General features: G+C 51.1%; 2 protein-coding genes across 2 annotated transcripts in view; both read left to right on the top strand.

Moving 5' to 3' along the window:
- Window positions 1-1,450: 1,450 nt before the first annotated feature.
- Window positions 1,451-10,333, top strand: PRRT4 (proline rich transmembrane protein 4). Its single transcript, XM_044244594.1, has 4 exons — window positions 1,451-2,102; window positions 2,188-2,292; window positions 2,572-2,691; window positions 8,323-10,333. Exons 1-4 carry the CDS (start codon window positions 1,451-1,453, stop codon window positions 10,146-10,148), a joined length of 2,703 nt encoding a protein of 900 aa, XP_044100529.1. The 3' UTR covers window positions 10,149-10,333.
- Window positions 10,334-15,374: 5,041 nt separating this feature from the next.
- RBM28 (RNA binding motif protein 28) overlaps window positions 15,375-24,183 on the top strand; it is a 30,946-nt gene continuing 22,137 nt past the window's right edge. Inside the window, exons 1-7 of the mRNA XM_044246518.1 lie at window positions 15,375-15,608; window positions 20,302-20,460; window positions 20,839-20,933; window positions 21,326-21,401; window positions 22,066-22,158; window positions 22,915-22,986; window positions 23,951-24,131. Of these exons, the coding sequence (XP_044102453.1) occupies window positions 15,491-15,608; window positions 20,302-20,460; window positions 20,839-20,933; window positions 21,326-21,401; window positions 22,066-22,158; window positions 22,915-22,986; window positions 23,951-24,131 (794 nt within the window). The 5' untranslated portion in view covers window positions 15,375-15,490. The remainder of the gene's footprint in view (window positions 15,609-20,301; window positions 20,461-20,838; window positions 20,934-21,325; window positions 21,402-22,065; window positions 22,159-22,914; window positions 22,987-23,950; window positions 24,132-24,183) is intronic.

Below are 24,183 nucleotides of genomic sequence, written 5' to 3'. Positions count from 1 at the left end.
CGCCGGAGCGTTGTCCAGCTGAGCGCCTGGGCCGCCGCGACCTTCGGTTCTCGGGGGACTTGGCAGAGGAGACCCGCTTGCGGGAGGGAGCCGGAGGAGCAGGTCGGCGGGGCCGGGCAGGGGGAGAGAGGGAGAGAGTGAGAGCCAGCGGGAGCGAGAGAGCCAGCGAGCCTTCGAGGGGTGGGTGGGTGTGTAGGGCGACGAAGGTGTGTGATGTGTCTGTACGGAGTGTGTGAATGTGTGTGTAGGGGTGTGTGTGCCTCCGTGTGACTGTCTATACTGTGCGTGTCTGTGAGGGGCGTGTGTGTGTGTGTGTGAGAGAGAGAGAGAGAGAGAGACAGGGAAGGCTGGGAGCTCATAGAGCTTGGATCTGAACCCGTGTAAGAGGGAGGGGGCTCAGCAGAATCGGATGTGTGTGTGTGTACATGTGTGTGTGTGCAGGGTGTGTGAAGGGTGAGTGGGTGAGTGTGTCTCGGGTGCTAGGTGTGGCTGTGTGTGTGATGTAAGGGTGCCGGGTGCACGTGTGCCCCTGGCTTACCCTCCCCTTCCCCCACCAGATGCGTGTGCGTGGAGGGGGTGTTCAGGGGGGAGGTCGGACTCCACTGCAGCAGCCTCGCGCCGGGCTTGCCTGCCTGGCCATCAACCCCAGGAAGCCCGCGATGGCCAAGAGGCCCCTCCCCCCAATACTTCTAGGGTTAAGGGGAAGGGAGCAGGGCCAAGCCCCAGGAAAAAGGGGGCAGGCTGCATGGGCCAGCTTCTGCCAGACCAACGCACCCTGCTTCTCTGGCTGGAGCCTGGCTGCCTTTTCCCGCTGGGCCAGATCACGCAGCGCTGTGCTTTGCCCCTCCCGGGGACTGCATTCCCTGGGGTCTGAGTGGGAGACAGAGGGCCAGCATCTTAGGTTGGAGCTGGAGTGGGGGTGGAAGCAGGCCACGTTCCTCTGTGAGGGTTTGCTTGTTCACAGTTGTATCAGCAGAAAGGTGCTTGGCACATAGTAGGCCTCAGTAAATATCTGAAGGTGGACGGGGGGGTGGGGAGAAGAGAGGGAAGGAAGGGATCTGAGTCTGGGAACCTGAGTCCACCCCCTCAGCTATTAGGAGAGGATAAGGGCAGCTGGTCTCCTTCAGATCCCAGTCCCCAGAGTGAGCAGTAGGGGAGGCAGGGGTTTAGGGAAAGGGGCTTTAGCTGGAAGAGAAGGAGAGCTGCAGGTGAGACATGTGGTCTGGGGCCTGAATGGAGGAAGGAGCTGGCAACTCTCCCTGGGCAGAGCCCTTTGCGTCCAGCCCCACCACCTGCTTCTTGGTGATCAGCAGTCTCTCTCCCGGGGGGCATCCGACCCCAGGCAGCCAGGGCTCACAGCGCCTCTCCTCTCTCCAGGACCTTCAGGCTCAAAAAGTGCCGAAGAACTGAGCGCCCTGCCCACTGTGGCCACCTGAGGCCAGGTGGGGCCATGGCAGGGCAGGGCTGCCTGGGGCTGGGGCTGTTCTGCTGGGTCCTGCTTGCTGTTCCAGTGGGCCCCCAGCCTGCCTCCTCCGTCCCAGGTGTCCCTCTCACCACTCTGACCCCACCACCTCAGAGTGAGGCCTCTATGCTGTCTCTCAACCTGGGACTGAACTTCAAATTCCACCTTCGGGGACCTGCTGCTGCCTGGGGGATCTCAGTCACGGAGACCCAGCCGCTCTCTCCTGGGCCAAGCAGGGAGCCCGAGGAAGAGGTGGCCAGTGGGCTGAGGACTGATCCCCTTTGGGAACTGCTGATGGGCTCCCTTGGGAACTCGCCCCCAGAGTGGGGCTCTGCTGAAGGCAGCTCTACTCCCTGGGCCTCCTCCCTGTCTCCAGAGTCCACGTCCCCCCTCTCTGGGCCCACTGACCGGCCCACTGCTCCCTATCAGCCCAGGATGGGCACTGGGACCTGGGACACTGCTCTGACAGCCACAGCACCTCTGTCCAGTGCTCCCAGGCTCCGCCAGAGTGAGCTGGAGCTGAAGTTTGACATGGCGCTGAGGGCAGGCGCAGCCCCCACGCTCGGGCATCGGACTCTGCCCCTGCTGCCCAGCCTGCGGGCCAGTCTGGCAGAGATTGCAGGGCGCCTGGGACCCTTTGGTGAGTACCCACCCCATCTGGAGGAGAGTCCCTGCTGGGCAGCCTGGCAGGTAGGAGGAAGCTTCAGCCTGGGCTCCTTTTGCAGGCTTCTTTGGCACTACTTTGTCCCCACTGCGGAACTTCTCAGGCCCAAGCCCTCCAGGCCCAACTCCATCCCCAAGCTCTGCGTCTAGAGTTTCAGATTCTCCAGGTGAGTGTTGATTTCACTGCAACGAAAACTTAGGGAACACTCCTATGTGCCAGGCACTGTGCTGTGGGCCTGATCAGCACCCCCCTTTCTCTTTTGACTCTGTGTTGCTGCTCCCAGGGCCTGGGACACGGACCACTGCTCCCATGGGGAAATGCCTGTTTGGTGTACATTGGCTCTCTCAGCGTAAGCCCTGGGGGAAGGACAGGATTTTCTCCAAAGCCCCAGAGGCCAAGGCTGGCTGGTAGGATGGCCCTTGAACCCCACATGCTCCCTTTGCAGGGTTCTTTGGCACCACTCTGTCCCCGCCCCCATCCCCCCTGGAGAGAAAGCTCCCAAGCACAGGCCCGTGGGACCCAGCCGCCTCCCTAAACTCTGCCACGATGGCAACAGCATCAGTAGGTAAGTGTCTGATTCATTTGAACTTGACGTTTATTTAGCACTTACTCCGTGCTAGCCACTCATCTGCATTCTGGGACTCTCTTCTTTCCTTGTCCTCATCATCATAATCACCATTTTCTTCATCACCACCATGGAGATATATATTAACAGTCTGAGAACAAGTGTCACTGGGGGCAGTCCCACACAGAGTTAAGTAAAAGTCCTCCGAGAGATTTGTAATCCCAGGCAAAGCAGGATGTAGACAGATGTATGAGAGGCAGACAGATACAGGAACTCCCTCCTGGTTCCCACAGCCTTAGTACCAACTTCACCCTTCACGCCAGTCTGCCTGGCCTGCCTTTCCACCCCGCTCCCTCCACCTTGGGGGCTCTCTCCTTTGCTGTCTGATCTGACATGACATGTTGTCAGTTAGGAGCAAAGCTGGGCCCCTCATTGGGAAGACATTGAAGACAAGACTTTGAATAGACAGATGCCATCTTTATTCAAGGAAACCTTTCCGAATATGTGCATGGACAGCTGGTGATGCAGAGGAAAGAGCAGGGCCTCTGGAATCTTGAGACTTGGTTTGGAATCCCAGTTCACTTACTAACTGGCTGGGTGAACTTGGGCAAGTTATTTAACCTCCCCAAGGCTAAATTTTCTCATCTACCTAGGGTTTAATAATAGTACCTATCTTGTTATCATGAAGCTTCCAGATAATGCAAGCTCCTGGCAGGAGGCTGGGCGAGAAGTAGAAGTTTATTAAGGGTGAGCTGTTAACCTTGGTTTTTCCCAAGTTCACTTCCAGACCCTACCTAACACTGTACCCTTGGCCCCAAGGCCAACCAGCCCAACCCACAGGGCAGGGGGCACACTCAGGGAGAGTCTCTAGTAGGTGAGGCCAAGGGAGCCATGGAGAGGAACCGCTAGGCCCAGCTTTGTTCTGCAAAGCCTTTATACTGTGGCGAAGCCTCTTGGCCACTTCACAGTAGGAACCAGGTCAGCAGTGGAAACCGCTGATCTCCTAGCTTCTTCCAGTTCCAGACTTAACACAGAACCTGACTCTAGCTCCCTCCCAAGCAGTCCTTGTACTCCTGGGCTTGTGTGTATGTGTGTGGGGGGGGAAGCTGCTGACCCTTCCCCCCTCAGCCCAGTGTGTAGTAGTGACCGGATCTGCTCTGGGCAGTGGGGGGGGGGGCAGGCTCTGTGGCCCCTGGGGAAGGATGCTGGCTGGCAGTCTGTCAGCCTTGGTGACAGTGCTGGCCAGGCAGGTTTAATGAGTCTGGACAGTATCAGAGGAAGCCCAGCTCACTGCCCCACCCCTCCCCCCTCCTCACTGATGGCTGCAGGAACTCAGCCACTTCCTGGCTCTTTCTCTCAGATAAACCCAGGAGGGCTGGAGGCCCCTTGGCCAGAAGGTCCAGGGCCTTGCTCTAGCCAGCAGTATGTGTAGAGGGTAGTGTGAGGCAGTTAGGAGACAAAGGGAGCCTCTGTGTGTCTCTTCTAGGATCTTTCTAACCTAGGTGTGTTTAAGCTTTGAATCTAGGTCTCTTCTCTTGCATTAGGCTCCCAACACCTGGGGCACAGCTAGTATCCAGCCAGTACACCGTGGGAGAAGTTGGGCTGGTCATTTACATATTGAAAGACTCAACCCGGTTGATAAGTGCCCACTGGCCTTAGCCCCCTGAGCCCTCCCCTCTACTCCTAGACCACCCTTGGTGACATCTGTTCTGATTGGCTGCCGTCTGTGCCATTTTTAGTGGTTAAATATTTCGAATGTCAGTTACCCTTACAGAGAGGATCAATCTTCCATGATCCTAGAGGAGGGGGTGGGGAAGAGGAATGGGGCCAGGCAGCTGCATGGGCTACCACTTCTACTGGGAGAGTGATTTCCCAGCCCTTTGATCTGGGCAGCTGGTACATAATCAGGCCTGACTTTTCCATAAATCTAGCAGGCCCCCGCTCCCCGACTCCTCCCTGGCCAGCTATGACCTCACCAATCCCTCACATTGACATCCTACCTCCTTTCTTGCCCCTGAGGTCAAGAGGGGCCACGGGGCCAGAGGGGGATCACCTTGTAAGAGAGGGCTGCTCAGGAGAGGGATCGGAGGAACTTACCATCTTCTGGGGGGAGACTGAGGGCTCCTTCTGGGGAAGCCTCAAGTGGGGAGATAGGGGAATGAGGTCAAGTGGATTCTTCTAAGGCTGAAGAAGCTGGGTCTTCTCTGCCTGTTCCCATCCATGATATGGCCCAGCCCTGCGTCCACAGGGCAGGCCCACCTCCTCTCAAGAAAGCAATGCTCCTACTTCAAAACTACCTCCTCTAAGACCTTAGCTCTGCCTGTGCTTTGTCTGTTTTCTGGGTTTCCTCTTTTATTCCTGGCTTCTTAGTCACATTAAAAATTTGTTCTAGTTGCCGTAGTGCTTGGGGGACAGAGATGAGAGATGGGGTTTCTTGTGGCCCTCGGGTAAGAAGTGGAGCTGGAAGAAGGCAAGGCAGAGCAGATCTCTGAGGGCTGTGCTTGTCGGCTCAGTGAGCGAAGAGGAAGCTGTGAGGGGTGGCAGTCTGGCTCCAGCCATAGCCCTCCTGGGCACGGTCCCATTGCCTTTCTGCAGAGCCCGCCAACGCTGAGGAAAAGCCAAGCAAAGTCATCCACTTTGCTGAAGTGGGTTGGGCCAGAGCGCCAGAGGGGCAAAGGAATGAAGCTGGTAGAGGGGTTGCAAGTTTTTGATGCTGCTAACATCAGACTGATACCCACCCCTGATCGACAAGCTATCCCAGCTGAATGAACCTCATTTAACTCATGGCTGCGTCTTCCTTAAGTGTTCAGGGGTAGTCAGTCCAACTAAAGGGTGTTCTTTAAATAGGGTTCACAAGGTGAAACAATGTGTTGCCTTTCTAAGCAAGATTAGTATGGGCTAAGAAACAACAGTCTTTTTTTTTTTTTAAGATTTTATTTATTTATTTATTTAAAAGGTTTAATTTATTTATTTCACACACACACAGCGCACAAGCAGGGGGAGCAGCAGGCAGAGGGAGAAGGAGACTCCTCGCTGAGCAGAGAGCCCCCCCCACAAAGGGCTTGATCCCAGGACGCTGGGATCATGACCTAGGCTGAAAGCAGACGCTTAACTGGCTGAGCCACCCAGGCGCCCCCAGAGACAACAATCTTTTGTTGATTATATCAAGAACTAGTTTGAGGCCAGAAATAGTCACTGTCGCATGAACACAAGTTGATGATTGATCAGTGATACACATTACCCAATAATGATGATACCAACACCAAACACATACTGAAGGCTTATTACGCACCAGGCACTCCGAAGAGCTCTGGCCACGTCGAACATTTATCCTCTTAACAGCCTTAGGCAGAAGGGACTCTTCCCATCTCAGACTTGGGGAAGGTGATGGAAGGGGAAGCAGGGCCCATGCTTCCATTTGTAAGAGGCAGCGAGCTGTGTAGACTTAATTTTTGGCTGCTCCCTCTCTGCCCTCCCCAGATGTCTGATTCTGTCTTCCCAGCTTTCCCTCCAGAGCCGCTTTCTGCACACCCCACCCTCCCCACCCCTTTGTCTGGTACTGGGGATTGCTGTTTTGCATGCTCCTAGCAGGAACTGGCATGACCTGGGTGAGGAGTGTATCTGGGGTCTTCCTGTAGTGTGTGCCTGACACCAGGCAGGAGTGCGGCCAGGCGATTGGGGTAGGAGTCTCGCTGTCAAGATACCCTCCCTTCCTCATCCTAGGTCTGCCTTCTGTGCCCCTCCCCACCCTCACCAGGGTGTCTCCATTCTTCCCCACCATCTTTCTCCCTTCATACTCCTTTGCAGCTGCAGATCTGCTGAGCTTGCTAGGTGGAGGAGGGAGAGGTTGAGCCGGAAGCATCTTCCTTTGCTGCCTGGCTATGGGAAGAATCCTTGGATCTCTTTTTAGCTCTTCTCTTGCTCCAGGAAAGTAAATTAGGGATCTTACTCCTCATCCTCTTTTACTTGACTCTCCCCTCCCCTACTTTTAAAGATGTATTTATTTATTTTAGAGAGAGAGAGAGAGAGAGAGAGTGTGTGTGTGTGTGTGTGTAGTGGAGGGGCAGAGGGAGAGAGAATCTCAAGCAGACTCAATCCCATGACTCCAAGATCATGACCCAAGCAGAAACCAAGAGTCAGACACCCAACTGACTGAGCCACCTCTGGTGCCCTATGACTTCCCTTTTCCAAAGGGATGTGGGGAAGGTGTTGGAGCCCACACTGCGGCTGGGAGCTTAAGTTGGCAAATCGCAGAGCACCTGAGGAGCTCATTCACTAAGAAGGCATCTTATCCCACTCTGCTCACCCCAGTAATTCCTTCTGGAGAGTTCAAGGGTAGCCTCGAGACCCAGGGGAGTCCATTTCAATGTCAACTTCTGTAAAGTGGAGTGAGAACTCAAGGGGCATGTACCTTAAGAGCCTTGGATGAATGACTTTGTGACTGAGTTGGGATGGGGACCATGGCCATGGGTAAGCTAAGGGTTGGGGGTGTGGCAGACAGGAAGGCCAGTGACAGGAAAGATTGTGTTCTCTTCAGATGCTGGGAACGGGAGTGTCTTAACTCTCCCCCCAAACCCCCGCTGCTGCATGTGTCCACATGTGTAGGGGCTTTTCCTGAAGAGATGGGGGAAGGAGGAAGCAGATAAAAAAGGGCAGGGGATGTTTCTCCTAGCACTAACGTGGGAATTGGGAGTTAGGAGTGTAGTATAAGAGATAAGCAAACTAGTCTTATGAAAAAACTCTGGAATTGTGAGAAGGGGCTCAGACCAGTACTCAGATCTGGATTCTGAGATCTGCCGATTTGTGACCTTGGACAAGTCACTTTGCCTCTCTGTAGAGCCTCAGTGTCTTCACTGGAGAAACAAGAGGATTCATTTATTCAACAAATATCTGCTCAGTGCCCACTTTGAGCCAGGCCCCATTTTGGGCATGGAGATTCAGATGTAAGCAGAACAGACCGAAATCTTTGTTCTTATGAAGCTTACTTTGTGGTGGGAGGATTGAACTAGAGGGGCCTTCTCCAGTTCCCTCAGTAAAATTCTGTAGCTTCTTAAGAAAAACCCTTTTCAGGGCACCTAGGTGGCTCAGTCGTTTAAGCATCTGCCTTCAGCTGGGGTCGTGATCCCAGAGTCCTGGGATAGACTCCCACATGGGGCTGGTGTTCAGCGGGGAGTCTGCTTCTTCCTCTCCCAATACCCCTCCCCCGGCTTGGCTTGTATGCGCACTCTCTCTCTCAAATAAATAAATAAAATACATATAAAAAGAAAACCCCTTTTCAGTAGAATCGCAGAGTGATGAGCGGAAATAAATAGCAGAGAGCGAAGGGTGGGTTAGGGATGCCGGAGGGATGAGAGTTGAAGAGTTTGATGGGGAGGGGAAGACAAGGGGGTGAGAGACCGGTGAATCTCTACTAAAGACAAGTGTAGGGCACCTGGTGGCTCAGTTGGTTAAGCCTCTGGCCTTTGGCTCAGGTCATGATCCCACTGGGATCGAATCCCGTATCAGGTTGGGGGTGGGGAGGACACGTGTGACCTAGATGTTATGCAGACTCTCTGGTACACAGGCTATTGGCTGTGGGGAAGGCAGGGGAAGGCTGTACAATTGCCTCAGACGAATGTTTTTTGCCCACAGACCCCACCAGCCCCACCTTTGGCCCAGATGACTCCACTCCTGCCAGCCCTGGGAAGCCTTCGGTGGAGCCAGAGTGTGGGTCAGGGTCCTGCCGCATGGGAGAACTGCCTGAACCCGAAGGGCCGCCTCCTGTGGCTCCGCTGCCCCTCTTCTTCCTGACCCTGGAAGCCAACTGGGCAGAGGCCAGAGCTCGCTGGGGGCTGGCCTGGGAGGCCCACGTATACGGGGTAGGCGCGCTCTTCGGCCTGGTGGCCGTGCTGGCGCTGCTGGCCCTAGCCCTTTTGCCGTGGCGCTGCCCGCCGGGCGCCCCCTGCCTGGCGCTGCTAGACCTGCTCCTGCTCTCGGCCGGGACCACGCGGGCCTTCCCGCTCTTCTACGACGCCTACGGGCACCGCGATCGGCTGCCCCCGCTCGCCTGGCTGCTGCTGCAGGACCTTCCGCTGCCCTGCCTGGCTGCCGGCCTGGGCCTGGCCTGCCTGCTGCTGGCCCGGCCGCGCCCGCCGCGGTGTCCCGCCGGGCTGGCCGCGCTGCTGCTCCTGGGGCTGGGGCTGGCGGCCGCCGCCGCCGTCGGGAGCGCAGCCCACCGCCCGCTGCGGCCTCTGCGTCTCGCCTCCCGCGGGCTGCACGCCTTCCTCGCCGCCCTCCTCTCCGGGCTCCTACTGGCGCTCTCCTGCTGGGGGGGACGGCGGCGGCGGGCCGGAGCGCCCCTGGGAGGGTCGGGCTTCAAGGGCGCCACCCCGCTCCCGCAGGCGCGCAGCCCCTTCGCCCCGCGCGAATCCTGGCGGCGCGCTGCCCGCACAGCTCCAGTGGCGGGGACCTTCGGGCTGCTGAGCGGAGCCCTGCAGGGCTACGAGGTGCTGCACGCCTTGGGCTATGGCGGCCAGCCTGGCCTGGAGGGACCCTGGCCCTGGTGGGCCTTCCAGCTAGGCCTGCGCTTGGGCGAGGTGGGCGTCGCGATCCCGTTGGCGCTGCTGGGCCTCTACCCGGCGCTCAGCAGCCACCGTGTGCCGCCGCGCTGCTGGGCCAAGCTCTTCCGCTTGTCCCCGGGCCACGCAGCCCCACTGCTGCCCGGGGGCTGGGTCACCGGGCCCCCGGACAAGGAGCCCCTGGGTGGCGCCATCGCGCGTGGCGACGCGGAGCTGCTGCAGCTGTGCGCCCTGGCAGGGCCTGGCCCCGACCTCCTGCTCCAGGGAGGCGGCTGCCGGGGCTTCGATGGCGCGGCGGCCAACCCGGCCCCTTCTCCGGCCTCCTCCCCCTGCAGCGACTACACCGTGGACTTCCGCCCGCCCTCCCCAATCAACCTGAGGCGCAGCATTGAGGAGGCCCTCTGCAGCGAGGCGCTGCTCACGCCCGGCCTCTTCCAGGGCCCTGCCTTCGGGGAAACCGCGCCTGGGCTCGGCCTTTACCGCACCACCTCGCTGGTGGCGAAGGTGGGGGTCGGGCCCAAGGGGAAGTCTGAGGAGGCCCCTGGCTCCCCTGTGCCCTTGGAGCTCCCTTCTCCCCGGGCCTGGCCCATGGGCAGCAGCGCCTCTTCGGGCTCACTGTGCGGACTTTCGCGGGACAGCTCGTCCATGCTACTGTGCTCCAGCCCCGACAGGCCCCCACGCTGTCCTCTGGTCTGCGTCCTCAGTCCCCCGCGACCCTCGGGGAGCAGCCCTAGCCTCCCGGGCTCAGGCTCCTACCAGGCCCTGTCCCCACCCTCCCGCGACTCCCCAGAGCCTACTCCTGAGCTTCAGGCCGCAGAGGCTTTGCTGCAGGAGCAATTCCTGGACGCCTGTCGACAGATCGACGAGCTGAGTGTGGGCAGCGACACCATAGACCTGTGAAGAGGTGGCCCCCTGGCCGCCCCAGCCTACGCCCCCTCCTGGCGCCTGCTCTGCCTGAGACCTGCACACTGTAGCCCTTTCCCAATCCTGCCTGGCTCAGATACCGCTCCCCGCTTCTTCCCCATCCAGGGGTCGCTGGGTGGGTGGGTCAGCAGCCAGGCTCTGTTGATTGGGGTTAGTGCCACCTCCCCTGGAGCCCTGGGCACGGATGCCCTCTGCTGCAATTCTAGGCTGGCAGGGGTTCCACTTGCCTTGGCATTCACCAGCAATAAAGCTCCAAGGTGCTCCACTCCTGACCACCAACTCCCCACTCCGGTGCTGAGTGAGAGGGGCTGTCCTCCAAGGACCTCGAGACTGGCTTCAGTCCCTACACCCACCTGTGCCATGCCCAGGAATCCCATTCCTGTGTGAGTGAGACTCCCTGTCCTCCACATGATCCTTCCCTGTAGAAGGGTCCATGGCCCATCCAGGAGACTCCATAGCAGTTGGGTGGGAGGTGAGTGCTTCCAGAGTTAATTTATCAATAAAATATTTTCAGAGAAAGGTCTAATCTTCTTGGAAAAGCTTAGATCAGCCCACAGCGGCAGCCATTCCATCAGAACTGGAAGACAAGCCGTGTTTGGGTGGGGAGGCTTCATCTCACACCTGGGTGACCTGTACTCCCGATGGCAAGGACCCTTGTTGTCCTACAGCTGGGATGAGTGAGGGCCCTGGGAGTGACCCTGTGAAAACCCTCTGACTCTCTGGGAAGTGCCTTGTCAGAGATGAAGCAGGCCCTGGGAAGTGAGGCGGGACCTCTACACCCATTGGTAGAAACCTCTGCATTCCTAGGAGCCTGGCTTGCAGGTTGTGGGGGACAGCTGGCTAGGGATGAGTGAGTCCATGGTGAAGTCCTCTGTGGAAATGTTGATACACACATCAAGGGCTTGATCACTTTGAGCTGGGATCCCCAGCAACTGCCATGTTCCCAGAGGAACGCACAGAGGACACTACCTACTCCGCCTACCAACAAGGCCTCTTCAAGGTTGGACTTACAAGCCCTCTTTCCCTGCACTCATCTCTCATGGTGCAGATCCTCCCTAACGGGAGCCTATCTTCCCCCAAACCCTGGCCCCAATCTACCCACCAAAGCAGAGTTCACAATGCAGAGACCCAGGCCTCTGGGGACTCTGGAACCTCTCCCTTATCCAGAGCATTTGGCTCTGAGCTCTGGGGTGTGCATTTGTCATTTGGCTAAAATGCAATTAAGTTCAGAATGGCACTAAAACAGGGTTGTAGATTAGGTTTGGAAATTAAAATTTGGCAGTGTTTTGGCAGATATCTTGCATGTCACAGGAAAACCGACAGGGGTACAACATCCCAGGCTTGAAATGAAAAAACAGGAATAGAAGTGGTTTTTATCCCAAGTCTTCCCATCACCTCATGGGGATTGGAGAAGGGAGGCACGGGGAGTCAAGAGGAAAGCAGGCAGGGAGGCCCCGAGGGGTGGGGCCTCACCAGACTAGGTCCATGCACTAGTGGAAGAATCAGAGCACTGTTCTCCTTGCACGTGAAGATCTGTCTTGCCTGAGAAGATGGTCCAGGGTCTTGGACCTCGGAAGGAGGAAGAGTCAGTGATGTTTGGAGAGAGTGAGTGTCATGGTAGGGAGCTCAGTGAGACAGGAGCCACTGAGGAATGGAACTGGAGTGGTTTTTTTGACTGTGTCTCCTCCATCACCTGGCTCAGCCTGGCTCAGAAATTCTTGCTGCATCGTCACTCTGGGCTGAGGCCCAGGGAACTGCCAGCCTCCTAATTATAGGCATTTCTCACTGGTGTCATAGTGGCTGTAGCAGACCCAGCATTGAAGCTGCTTTGTATCATGGAAGGGATTCTTGCTGCTTGGAAAAAATGGCTCCTTTTCTCCCCCCACCAACCCTTCCATCTGCCTCTGCTCACACCCAACTCCTCTTGGCCCCCTCTTCCTCGCCCTAATGCTTATCAGCTGGCTCATTCCTTTTCCTCACCAGGGGACCTGGCTTCATGCACAACAGGGCAGTCCAAGCCCCACATGCCCTGAGTCAGTCTGTCGGGGTGTGTGTCTGTCTCTTTCTCCCTCACACACACACTCATACACAAACTCCTTTTCTGTCTAGAAGCTGTGAATGGAGCTGATGAGATGGGGAAGTGTTGGGGGAGGAAGACAGCTCAGTGCTCACCAACTCCAACACTTCTTTGGTTTTCCTCTGCAAGGATTACTTCAGCACTTTGACTATAAAGAGGCCAAGACTTTGGTGAAACAACCCTTCCCTTTTGTCCCATGCCTTGGCCCTTACCCAAAGCAGGTTTCCCAGAGGAGCCCAGGTATATCCTAATGCACACACCCTTCAATCCTAGTTCTTAGTACTTCAGGGGATGGAGTGACAAAGTCATTCATCCATTCAGTCACTCAATCTCTTTAAAACATTTTATGGAATGCTTACAGTATGCTAGGTGCTGAGCATAGAGAGGTGAATGAGGCGGACACCAGCCCTGAACGTATGAATTTGAAGGTCTTTGGGGGGGAAGGCAGATACTAATCAAATAGGGACACCAGGCTAGCTCAGTCGGTAGAGCATATGACTCTTGGTTTTGAGGTTGTAAGTTCGAGCCCCATGTTGGGTCTAGAAATGACTTAAAAATAAAATCTAGGGGCACCTGGGTGGCTCAGTGGGTTAAGCCTCTACCTTCGGCTGGGGCCATGATCTCAGGATCCTGAGATCAAGCCTTGCATGGGGCTCTCTGCTCAGTGGGGAGCCTGCTTTCCCCTCTCTCTCTACCTGCCTACTTGTGATCTCTCTCTTTCTGCCAAATAAATAAATAAAAAATCTTTAAAAAATAAACTCTTAACTTACTGAGCCACCCAGTTGCCCCAACGTAAAAATAAAATCTAAAAAAAAAAAAAGAACAAATCATATAAATAATTACAATAGTACTAACTACAGCTGTGAGAAGTGCTAAGCACAAGAAGTAAGTGGTATAATAAGAAGGTTTTACTTGCAAGGGGGAGTGGGACTAGAGGAATGGGGCCTGGGAGAGCCTGGCTGGGAGAGAGCACAGCCCAGGCCTCTCTTCCTTCCTTCCCAGGCTCCTGCACAGTGATGGATGAGGGAGAAACCAACAGTTTATTTCCCCTGGAAGCCACGTTGCTGATGTGGTGCAGGGGACCACAACTCCCGCTATTTAATAAAGAACCCTGCGTGTGTCCTGGGGAGATGGATGAGCAAATATTCCTGACTGAAGCACCATGTGGTCTCCCTGATGTGCAGGGATAGGAGGGGACAGGGCTGAGGTTGAGGCTGGGAGTCTGAGATGCACATGCCCCCCCCACCCCCGCCCAGGTCTGAAACTCCGGAAGTGTAGAAAGGGTCAGCAGCATTATTATCTACTCCTAGGGGCACAGAATTCCTCTGCATTGTGGGTGGCTGCTGCCCCCTGATGGGCACAGGCACACAGTTTTGTTTTGTTCTTTAAGGAAGGTCTGAGTGAGAAGTATTTTAAACAGCAGTGTAGGGGCATCCCAAAGGGGTGTTGCAACAGCCTTCTTAGGGTTCTTTTCCTGGATATGCTGCAGCCAGCACTGGGAAGGCCGCCTTATACTTAGGGCCCCAAAGCTTGCAGTTAAGTCTTTGGGGATAGAATTTTGATTTCTAAAGTGGTGAGGGGGCAGGAGAGGAGGAGAAAAAAAGAGGAGGAATGTGGAATCCCAAACCGACTTTATTCAAATGACCCATCCCACTTCCTTTGTCTACTTGTCTCTGTTTATCCTGGATAGGATTAACCCCATAGCCTTAAAAATCTGTTTTGTATTTCAGTACTTGCTCTCTTGAGTTATGTGTGTAAAAATAACTAGTGTTTTATTTTGAGCATACATTATATACTTGGACTAGGGTTTCATAAATCTGATGTTGTGTTCTCCCCACCCCACCCCCTTTATTGTCCCATCCATCCCATCCATCCAAAATGTATCAAAAGCAAATGAGTTTTGAAGAGAAGCAGAAATTTACTTTTCACTGTACCTTTTGTACTTTCTGAATTTTCAGGTTATAGTATTGAGAAGTTATTTTAAAAGTGCATTTATGGGGTGCCTGGGTTGCTCAGTGGGTTAAGCCTCTGCCTTCATCTAAGGTCATGATCTCGGCCTCCTGGAATTGAACCCCCAATCAGACTCTCTGCTCAGCAGGGAGCCTACTTCCTCCTCCCCCTCTGCCTGCCTCTCTGCCTACTTGTGATCTCTCTCTCGCTCTCTGTCAAATAAATAAATCAAATCTTTTAAAATAAAAAAGTGCATTGGAGCTTTTCTCAGCTGGAACCCTTCCGGGGTGCTTCATTCTTGCACCAGGTCAGTTCCTGAACCCAGTGGAATGGCTAATAGTCTCTGCCTTCCAGGTTCCAGGAGCACCCAGATCTCCTGCTGGTGGGTGACATCCATCAGCCTTGGGTCTGTCTGATAAGCTGACCAGAGGGAAGGTTTCCTCCTGTTTCTGGGAGGACCTGCATTCAGTGTCTGTATGTTATGTTTGCTTTGGGTGTGTTCTGTTATCCTGTATGGTGCCTGCTATGATTTATTTGTAAGTTTTTAAAATGAATGTCTGTCTACCCCCACTAGACTTCATCCTCCATGAGAGTAGGGACTCTTGTCTTGTTTTAGCTCATCAGTTTTATCCCTAGTGCCTGGCACATAGTAGGTGCTCAGTAAATATTTATTGGAAGAATGATTGTGTATGATCTGTGTCTGCGTGTGCTTTAATAGCTGTAATTTGTCTGCACACTGTTACAGGCATTATCTGCTATAGTGTGAAAGATGTCTCATTCTCTTAGAATATGTGTGATATACGCATCTACGTGCGTTCTGTTTCCACTTTATACAGGTAAACTGGGTGTCTTTGGTGGAACCGAAAAAAGTACTTATTAAATATCCAGGATGTGTCAGATCCTGGGTGAGACCCCGAGCAAAAAACGACTTCCTCTGCCTGCCGTCGCACTCTGGGATCATCTCCTGGAAATGAGATCTTAAACTAGGTAGCAGCTAGGATGCCAGTCTCCTACAGTGGCCCCGGGGGCGATAGGGACGGGAGGGGCCGTGCTGGGATTAGGGGTGGAGCCCCGCTCAAGAAGCTCCGCCCCCGGGCAGAACGGCCCCTCCCCCATTCCGGAACGCTTTTTTCCCCTCCTCACCCTGTTTTCCTCCGGACTCTTTTGAGCAACGAGCACTTCCGGAATCTCCGGGCCGCTTGGCGTGGTTGGCCTGCCAAAGCCTGATTCTGGCCTCGCGTGCGAGGCCCGGATTCGCTTGTGATCTCGTGCGCCTCGGTCCCCTGGCCTCATGGCCGGGCTGACCCTGTTTGTGGGCCGCCTGCCGCCCTCCGCCCGCAGTGAGCAGCTGGAGGAGCTGTTCAGTCAGGTGGGGCCGGTGAAGCAGTGCTTCGTGGTGACTGAGAAAGGTAGGGGGCGGGGCTGTCGAGGGCAGGGCTGGGGTTCCTGGGAGCCGGGTCCGCGCGAGGACACCCTCCCAGACTTCAGCAAGCCGTGGAGTTCTTGACCCGCTCCGGGGAGAAGGGGCTGGAAATTGAGTTTCTTTTCTAGAAGGACTCGGTTCTGGATGAGTCCGTAGGGGTCCGTTTCTGACAGTCAAGGCATTGCCTCAGGGTTCCATAGCGCTTTCCGTTTTTTGGGGGCGCTCACGTACGGTATCTTATTTGGTAACAGTGTTAACATTTAATATTTGTTACAGTTAACATTTAGTAACATCGGTGAGGCGTATTGAGAGTCAGCTGATTGCCAGGCACGGTGCTGAATTCCGCACGTGTTAATCTCATTTACTTTGCCCAACAGTCTTGGGGTGGAGAGTCTGAACCCCATTTTACAGGCAGGAATCTGGGGCTTGGGGAAAATTTGATAAGTTCAGTTGAAGTTCGTACAGCTTGTACGTAGTGGACCCAGAATTTGGTCACCCGACCCGGAGCTCCTAACCAGTATGTTACTCATTTACCCATTCATTCATTGAGATATTTTTTGAAGGCCTGCTGTGTAGTAGGCACTGTTGTAGGTCCTGAGGATGCAGTAGTGCACCCAAACCAAGCCAAAAAACTTGCTCTTAAGTCTGCAAGATGGGGAAGACATCCAATTAAACAAGCAAAATATAGAGTGGTAATGGTGGTAAATACTAAGGAGGAAAATAAGTCAGGAAGAAGGATGAGGAGTCTCTGTAAGTGCGTGTGGGGGAGGGGGTTGTAGAGGAGTGAGGAATGGCAGTTTTCTATGGATGGAGAAGTCAGGGAAGGCCTCATGGAGGTGAGGAAGGGAACATGTGTCTCTTCAGGAGGAGGAGAAGGCTAAGCAGAGGAGACAGCAAGCTCAGGAATACTGAAGAGGACTACTGGTATATGGAAGGAATGGCAGGGAGAGCAGGGTGACCAGAGTAAGTGAGTGGAGGTAAGAGAAATAGGAGATGAGATTCTAAAGGACCAGATCGTGGAGGACTTACGGGCCATTGCAAGGACTTTTTTGGCTTTTACTGTGAGATGAGAAACTGAATAGGGAGCAGTAAGTATGATCTGGCTTAAAAATTCTGAGGCTGCCGTTGGAGAATCGGACAGAAGCAGGGAGACCAAAGAGTGGGCTTTTGCAATAATCCAGGTGAGAAATTACGGTGTTGGACCAGGATGGTACAGTGGAGGTGGTAGAAAGTGATTGCAATATGGATATTTTTGAAGGTAGAACCGATTTGCTGATGGGTCAGATGCAGGGTATGAGAAAAAGAGGAGTCAAGTCCTATTCCCAAGGCTTTTGGCTTAAGCCAAAAGTGTAATCCTGCTGTATGCCTCCTACTCTGTGCGATGCTCATTGCATCACTGTGAGAAAGGGTTGGCATGTATTGCAATGAGGAAGGACTGTAAGGATTTTAATTGTAGAGAAGCATTCCTTCCTCTCACCTAGACTTCAAGGGACACTCGAGATAGGCACCTGATGTTTTATTTAGCTCCCTTCTAAGTCATCAGGCTGTCTCTGAAGGCGGCCGCTTCTTTGCTTTTCAGCAGAACAACTGAAGGGAACTGGCATCTTGTGGACCCCTGTTTCCCTGCACAGTTAGCGTGCGAGCAGACACGCTAACTGTGTGCTAATAATCCCTTCGTTGCTAGCTCCTATTTTGTTAATGACAGAGGCTAGAGTTGGGATTGTCCCCATGGCTCTGGTTGCCATACAGGCCATGACACGAGCCTGGTTCTTTGTCATTTTAGGTATAGATATGGGTGTGTGAGAGAATGGGAGTGCTCTACAGCCGTGTTTCTTAAACTGCAGATCATTACTGTTAGTGGGTTTTGAGTGGGTCATGACAAGAATTTTTTCAAAGATAAAGTATGTGTATATATGGTAAAGGATTAATATTTATAATTTTCAAAAAAGATTATTTATTTACTTATTTATTTGACAGAGAGAGAGAAAGAGAATGAGAGAGGGAACACAGGCAGGGGTAGTGGGAGAGAGAGAAGCAGGTTTCCCTCTCAGGAGGGAGCCCGACAGGGGGCTCCATCCCAAGACATGGATCATGACCTGACAGACGCGTAATGACTTAGCCACCAGGCACCCCATATTTATAATTTTTAAAAGATTTATTTGAGGGGCGCCTGGGTGACTCAGTGGGTTAAAACCTCCTCCTTCAGCTCAGGTCACGATCTCAGGTCCTGGGATCGAGCCCCCACGTCGGGCTCTCTGCTCAGCAGGGAGCCTGCTTCCTTCTCTCCGCCTGCCTCTCTGCCTGCTTGTGATCTCTCTCTGTCAAATAAATAAATAAAATATTTTAAAAAAAGATTTTATTTGATTCTTATTTGTTTATTTATTTTTAAGGATTTTATTTGTCAGAGAGAGAGAGCAGGTTCCCTGCTGAGCAAGGAGCCCCTTGCAGGACTGATCCCAGAACAGGATCATGACCTGAGCGGAAGGCATATGCTTAACCAACTGAGTCGCCCAGGTGTCCCTAAGGATTTTGTTTTTAAATAATCTATACACCCAATGTGGGGCTCAAACTTACAGCCCCAAGATCAAGAATCGCATTCTCGGGGGCTCCTGTGAGGCTCAGTGGGTTAAACCTCTGCCTGCGGCTCAGGTCATGATCTCAGGGTCCTGGGATGGAGCCCCATATTGGGCTCTCTGCTCAGCGGGGAGCCTGCTTCCCTCTCTCTCTTTGCCTGCTGCTCTGCCTACCTGTGATCTCTCTCTCTGTCTTTCAAATAAATAAATAAAAGCTTAAAAAAAATAGAATCGCATTCTCTACTGACTGAGGCAACCAGGCACACCTTTGGTTTTATATAAAGAGTATATATGTTACATTCATTACTGTGGGTTGTCAGAACACTTTGAGAGACACTACAGTCCCGTGCTTGGTGGTTCTGTTCCGGGGAAGAGCAGGCATTGAATGGCAATTCTCTTTAGGGTCCTCTATAGCTGAAGTGTAATCTTACCTTTTGTCTTATGTACATGGTCTAAATATAACAAACAAACAAACAAACAACCCCAAAACAACTCTATTCCCTTTTTAAAAGACTATATGCTCTTCTTTCCAGATAGTCAGGATGTGTTGGACGGAGTGTTACACTGACTGGGATGGGAAGGAGGTGGTGTGTGTGGGATGCGGTCTTAGTGATGACTTGGGCATGTCAGGTAACCTCTTGAAGATGGGAACAATTTCGCAAGATGTTGTGAGGATTCAAGTAGAATGAGAGTGCTTTGTGCGAACAGTGAATGGCATTTATTGTGAGACATGCTTTTATTTTGGTGCTGAACTCCTTCATATTTCAGTGTACTGATCAGGAAGGGCCCTGATTTTTCTTGTTCTGATTTCTGACAGTGAGTGGGCAGGCTTTTGTGAGGAGTGCCAGGAGAAAAACCTTGATCTCTAGATCACAGTATGCCTTCCTAGTGCATAGTGTCAGCTTTAACCATTTATGTGGATCATCGTCCTGTGTTTGAGGGCTTGTACCCTGAAGTTGGTCCGAGTACAGTTGAAGAAGAAGCAGAGCATGTGAGCTGTGTTTCTTCTTTGGGTCGTAGGCAGACTACCTGGTCTTTTCCTTTTCGATGCAGTAGATGGCTTAAAAATTTTACTACACAAAAATGTTAAATCAAAAAAAGCATACCCAAAAGGGCAAAGGCGAGTTTTTATTTGCAACTGTTTATGCTTGGTCCTAATATTCTTCTCTGTGGCCTTTATATTGGTGGAGTCCCATGGAAAGAACATGGGGCCAGTAATAAGGAATTAATTTAGCTACTAACACCCTGGCGCACCAACCAGTTCACTTACTTTCCTCCATTTCAAATTATTCATTTGGAAAGAAAGGATGGTAATATTCACTTTACCTACCTTAATGTCTTCTGAAGATGAAAGTGAGATAAGAGATTTACAGCTACTTTGGACAGGTTAAGTTTGATATTGATTGCTAAGGCTTGGTAATAATGGTAATAGTATCTGCAGGCTCCCGAAGCAATGCTTATTGTTTATTGAGGTTCTTTTGTCAGGGCCTCAGGCATCCATTTCTGATCTGCTGCATTATTGCCTTGCAGTTCTCAAAGCTACTGTACTTACCTTTCCCACCTTCTCTGGTATGTTCCCATTCTGTTTGATATGAGTTCTTCTTTGGGGCTATAATGGGTATCATGGATCTTCCATATTCTCAAGATTATCAAGAAAGGAGGAAGGGGGCACCTGTGTGGCTTGGTGGTTTAAGGCTTCTGCCTTCAGCTCGGGTCGTGGTACTGGGGTCCTGGGATCGAGCCCTGCATCCGGTTCTCTGCTTGGCGGGGAGCCTGCTTCCTCCTCTCTCTCTCTGCCTGCTTGTGATCTCTGCCTGTCAAATAAATAAATAAAATCTTAATAAAAAAAAGGAGGAGGAAGACAAGCTAACACTGAAGACAACAGATTAGAAGAGGAAGCCTAACAATTTCTGAACAAAGTGGAGAAGGGGCCACTGATACCAACTTTGTTTCTATTCTTCTGAGGATTTTGGCAAACGGATAATAGGATGGTCTGGCAGTATATCTGCTGGTTAGGACTTGGAGAATTTACTGGGTTTTAAAGAGAGAATTTAGTGTTTTAGGGCTCTTGACTAACCGTGCTCCCCCTCCCCCTTCATTGTTCAGGGAGTAAGGCATGTCGAGGCTTTGGCTATGTCACTTTTTCTATGCTGGAAGATGTTCAGAGGGCCCTCAAGGAGATTACCACCTTTGAAGGCTGTAAGATCAACGTGACTATTGCCAAGAAAAAACAGAGGAACAAGTCCAAGGAAAAGGGGGAAAATGGTGAGTTTCTAGTAAGTGAAGAGAATTTTCCCTCAGGTGGGAGGAAGGGGAGGATGGAGAGGGGAGATGGGGGTTAGCCTCTAAATTTAAAACTTCCTTTAATTTCCTTTTGATGTCCAAAATCATCTAAGATGGGGGTTAGCCTCTAAATTTAAAACTTCCTTTAATTTCCTTTTGATGTCCAACATCATCTAATGTGTTTTATTACCCATTTTTGTCTTTTATTTAATTCTAACTTTGGAAATCTGATGCTCCTGGGTGTTGTCATACTTAACCCTTGGGAAATGCTAGTAGCTTCTTTTTTTGCTAGTAGCTTCTTTCCTGTGATCAGGGATGAGACTGGATCACAGACTTATTTTGTTGCCTCTAATTTTTTAGAAAATTCAGAACCCCCAAAGAAGGAGCTGAAACCTAAAAAACCCAAACTACCAGATAAGAAAGCCAGATTAATTATTCGGAACCTGAGCTTTAAGGTGAGTAACGGAGAGCACTGACACTACCTGTTCTGTAGGCTGTTGGTACTGATTGGTGGCGCTTCTCACCAGGATAGTATAATTGGACCTAATTCCTTCTGGGCATGAATCTTAGCCTTGTTGGATACAGAAAATGGGCCTGTATAAACAATTAAGGATTGTAAGTGTAAAGGAGACTTCCTTTTGGGACAGGGAGGAGGGGAAGAGCTCTTTGATATCTATCTTCTTTGTTAGATTCAAAGCAAGGTGTTTTGTGTTTAGAAATGTTTGATGTCCTAGTCTCAAAAGTAAAAAAGGAGTGGAAGTATTCAAGTTCTTTGTAATGTGCTAATTTAATGTTTGATGTTTCATGTTTATTTTTTGTGATAATATCTTTTCACTTGTGGCATCAGTGTTCAGAAGATGACTTGAAGACAGTATTTGCTCAGTATGGAGCTGTTCTGGAAGTAAACATCCCCCGGAAGCCAGGTACCAGCAAACTTTCATTTGCTGTGGATTAGGTTAAGATTATTTAACATAATGGTGTTTTTCCATTTCACCCTTGAACTAACTGATATTTGACATAGAAATACAGGGGGATCTGGGTGGATCAGTCTGTTGAGTGTTCAACTCTGGATTTCAGCTCAGGTCACAATCTTAAGGTTGTGGGATAGAGCCCCAAGTGGGGCTCACACTCAGCATGGAGTCTGTTTGTCCCTCTCCCTCTGCCCCTCCTCACCACCACGCATGTTTTCTTCATCTCTCTCAAATAAATAAAATCTTTTAAACAAAATAGAAATACAGGGGTCATGTCATACTCCTTGTGAGCCCCAGATCACATGACATATATAAAGTATGAGGCTCAGTGCTTGACACATAGCAAAAACTCAAAAATAATGCTTATTCCCCCAGTGGCATTTTTAGTTAGATCGGAACAAATTTTAAAAGACAAGTGATAGTTTGAGAAAATGCATTTCTCCTCAAGCTTGAGTCAGGGTATACTCAGCAGGAGAACAAAAGCTATTGCTCTGGGCAAGGAGCTGACTTGTTGGCAGGATTTGGGTCATCTTGCCAGCCCAGGTTGCTGTAATGTCCTTGGTGTTTGTTGGCTCTCCACCTGCTGTCTCTAACTTCTTTGTACATTTGCACACAGATGGAAAGATGCGTGGTTTTGCTTTTGTCCAGTTCAAAAACCTTCTAGAAGCAGGAAAAGCTCTCAAAAGCATGAACATGAAAGAGATAAAAGGTAAGTTTTCTGTACCCATACCGTTCACCCAGATATTTCTGCTGTTTTGTGAATTAACACAGTAACCCACTTTCTACATTTTCAAAAAGGTGTTTGAATTATTGAGAGTCTTACTGCTAATACAGAAACTGTGTGGTGAAATATTCCTAGTGCTTGATCTTAGGGTTAAACTTGAAAGAACATATACCGTTGTTTGCTTTTCTATTTGGGTGATGAGTGTGCATTTAAATCCTTAATGAAAAAATATTCCTGAAATAATCACTGATAGATGCAGGTTTTGCAGGTTTCTCTGTCTTGGTCGTAGTCCCTCTTCAGCACCCTTCAGCATCAGTGGGCTGTTGAACTGGCTGTGCTCCTTTACTAGATTCTAAAGAAGGGCTTGGCTTGGAGACTTTGTAACTTCTGTGCAGAGTGCAAATTATTCCTACAACTTGTTTTGGCTATTGCTTAGTCTAACTAGAAACTTGTCTAACTGGAAACACTGTTCCCATTCTTTCTTTCTTAACTTTTTTACTCTCTTATCCCAGGTGTGGGGGCTGTGGTAGAAAGGCAAAATAACTGTTTAAATTGATAAAAAAAGTTTAAGGGTTAACAAGGGTAGGCAACTCTGAGCTTTATTTCAGGACCAGCATTCCCTGAATTAGTAGTTTCTTTTGTCTGTTTTGGTTCTGTCACGGTCTTCGATGAATAGGAAGTCATTTACAAGCGACATTAAAAAGAGGAAGACTTTTCTGATGCTATTTTTCTGTTTGCCAGGACGGACGGTGGCTGTGGATTGGGCTGTGGCAAAGGATAAATATAAAAATACACAGTCTGCCTCTGCCCCAGGTAAGATGTGGTTGTATTGGGTAGGAGGGGTTATATGTCCTGAGGTGGGTATGGAAACAGCTCTACCTACGGTAACATTATAAGGGAACCTGGTTGTCAGTAAGAATACTGGGTCAAAGGTACCAAAACCACAAAACTAATGGAAAGAATGAGACTGAGAATTAAGAGAAGCTCCGAGTTCCTGTGGGCTCAGAAGTGAGCCCAGGGCTGTTTGTTGATTCATATTGTACCATCTGGTGATCTGGTCTCAAAACATAGGGTCTTTTGAGTCTAAGCCCAATTCTGGGTATGAATGTGAATGAGGAGTGGGACCTGAGTTCATTGTCCCCTCTGCTGGCTGTCCTTTTCCAACTTCTCATAAAATGATGGAATATTAAGAATAGAGAAACTTAAAACTTGAGGGTTTTTTAGAAAGCAGGTAGCTTTTAAGCCACCAGGAGCTCTGAGAACAGAACTCACCAAGATGACAGTTCATGGCTGGTCCCCTGGGTGAGCATTGTGCTGGCTGTGGTGCACAATGATAGGCTGTTTGCGGAGGCTCAGTTGCTACTTCTCTCATTCAGAGCCTGATTAACCCTCAACCTTCTGATGAATGGGACAGGCTTCCAGGGAGTCTAGTGATGAGGGGTTTTTGTTTTTTTCTCTCATACTTTCTCTTACATATAGTAAGAAAAATACTGAGAAAAATAGTTAAAGTCCTAGTCCTAGTGCCAAGGAACTGGGAACTTGGGTTGCTAAGTTAATTTTGGATTCTTTTTAATTTTTTTTAAAGATTTTATTTATTTATTTGACAGAGAGAGACACAGCGAGAGAGGGAACACAGCAGAGGGAGTTGGAGAGGGAGAAGCAGGCTCCCTGGAGAGCAGGGATCATGACCTGAGATGATTAACCCACGGAGCCACCCAGGCGCCCCTTAATCTTGGATTCTAAATGAATACCTAACTTTCTTTATCTCTGTGTGTAGGTGAGGAGAAGAGGCCTGAACCTAAACATCAGGAATTAGGTAAAGAGAATGGCAGGGAAGAAAAGGATATGGAAGAGGAAGAGGGAGAAGAGGATGACACAGAAGAGGAAGAAGATGAGGAGGGGGAAAGTGAGGAGAACAAAGAAACAAGGGTGACCAAGCCTGCACAAATTCAAAAGAGGTAAGCAGCTCAGCTTGTTCTGAGATGACAGAGGCAGATGTAGGCTTGTCTC

The sequence above is a fragment of the Neovison vison genome, chromosome 4 (genome assembly GCF_020171115.1).
Source record: "Neovison vison isolate M4711 chromosome 4, ASM_NN_V1, whole genome shotgun sequence".
Lineage (NCBI taxonomy): Eukaryota > Metazoa > Chordata > Mammalia > Carnivora > Mustelidae > Neogale > Neogale vison.
The sequence above is the reverse complement of the archived record's forward strand: the minus strand, read 5'-3'. Positions and strand labels throughout refer to the sequence as shown.

What these genes read in the sequence shown, in the direction of transcription:
- PRRT4 (XM_044244594.1), top strand. Translation starts at nt 1,451, where the DNA reads ATGGCAGGGCAGGGCTGCCTGGGGCTGGGGCTGTTCTGCTGGGTCCTG. An exon ending in TAGAGTTTCAGATTCTCCAG is followed by an intron (nt 2,293 to 2,571) that starts GTGAGTGTTGAT and finishes CTCCCTTTGCAG; the next exon opens with GGTTCTTTGGCACCACTCTG. An exon ending in GATGGCAACAGCATCAGTAG is followed by an intron (nt 2,692 to 8,322) that starts GTAAGTGTCTGA and finishes TTTTGCCCACAG; the next exon opens with ACCCCACCAGCCCCACCTTT.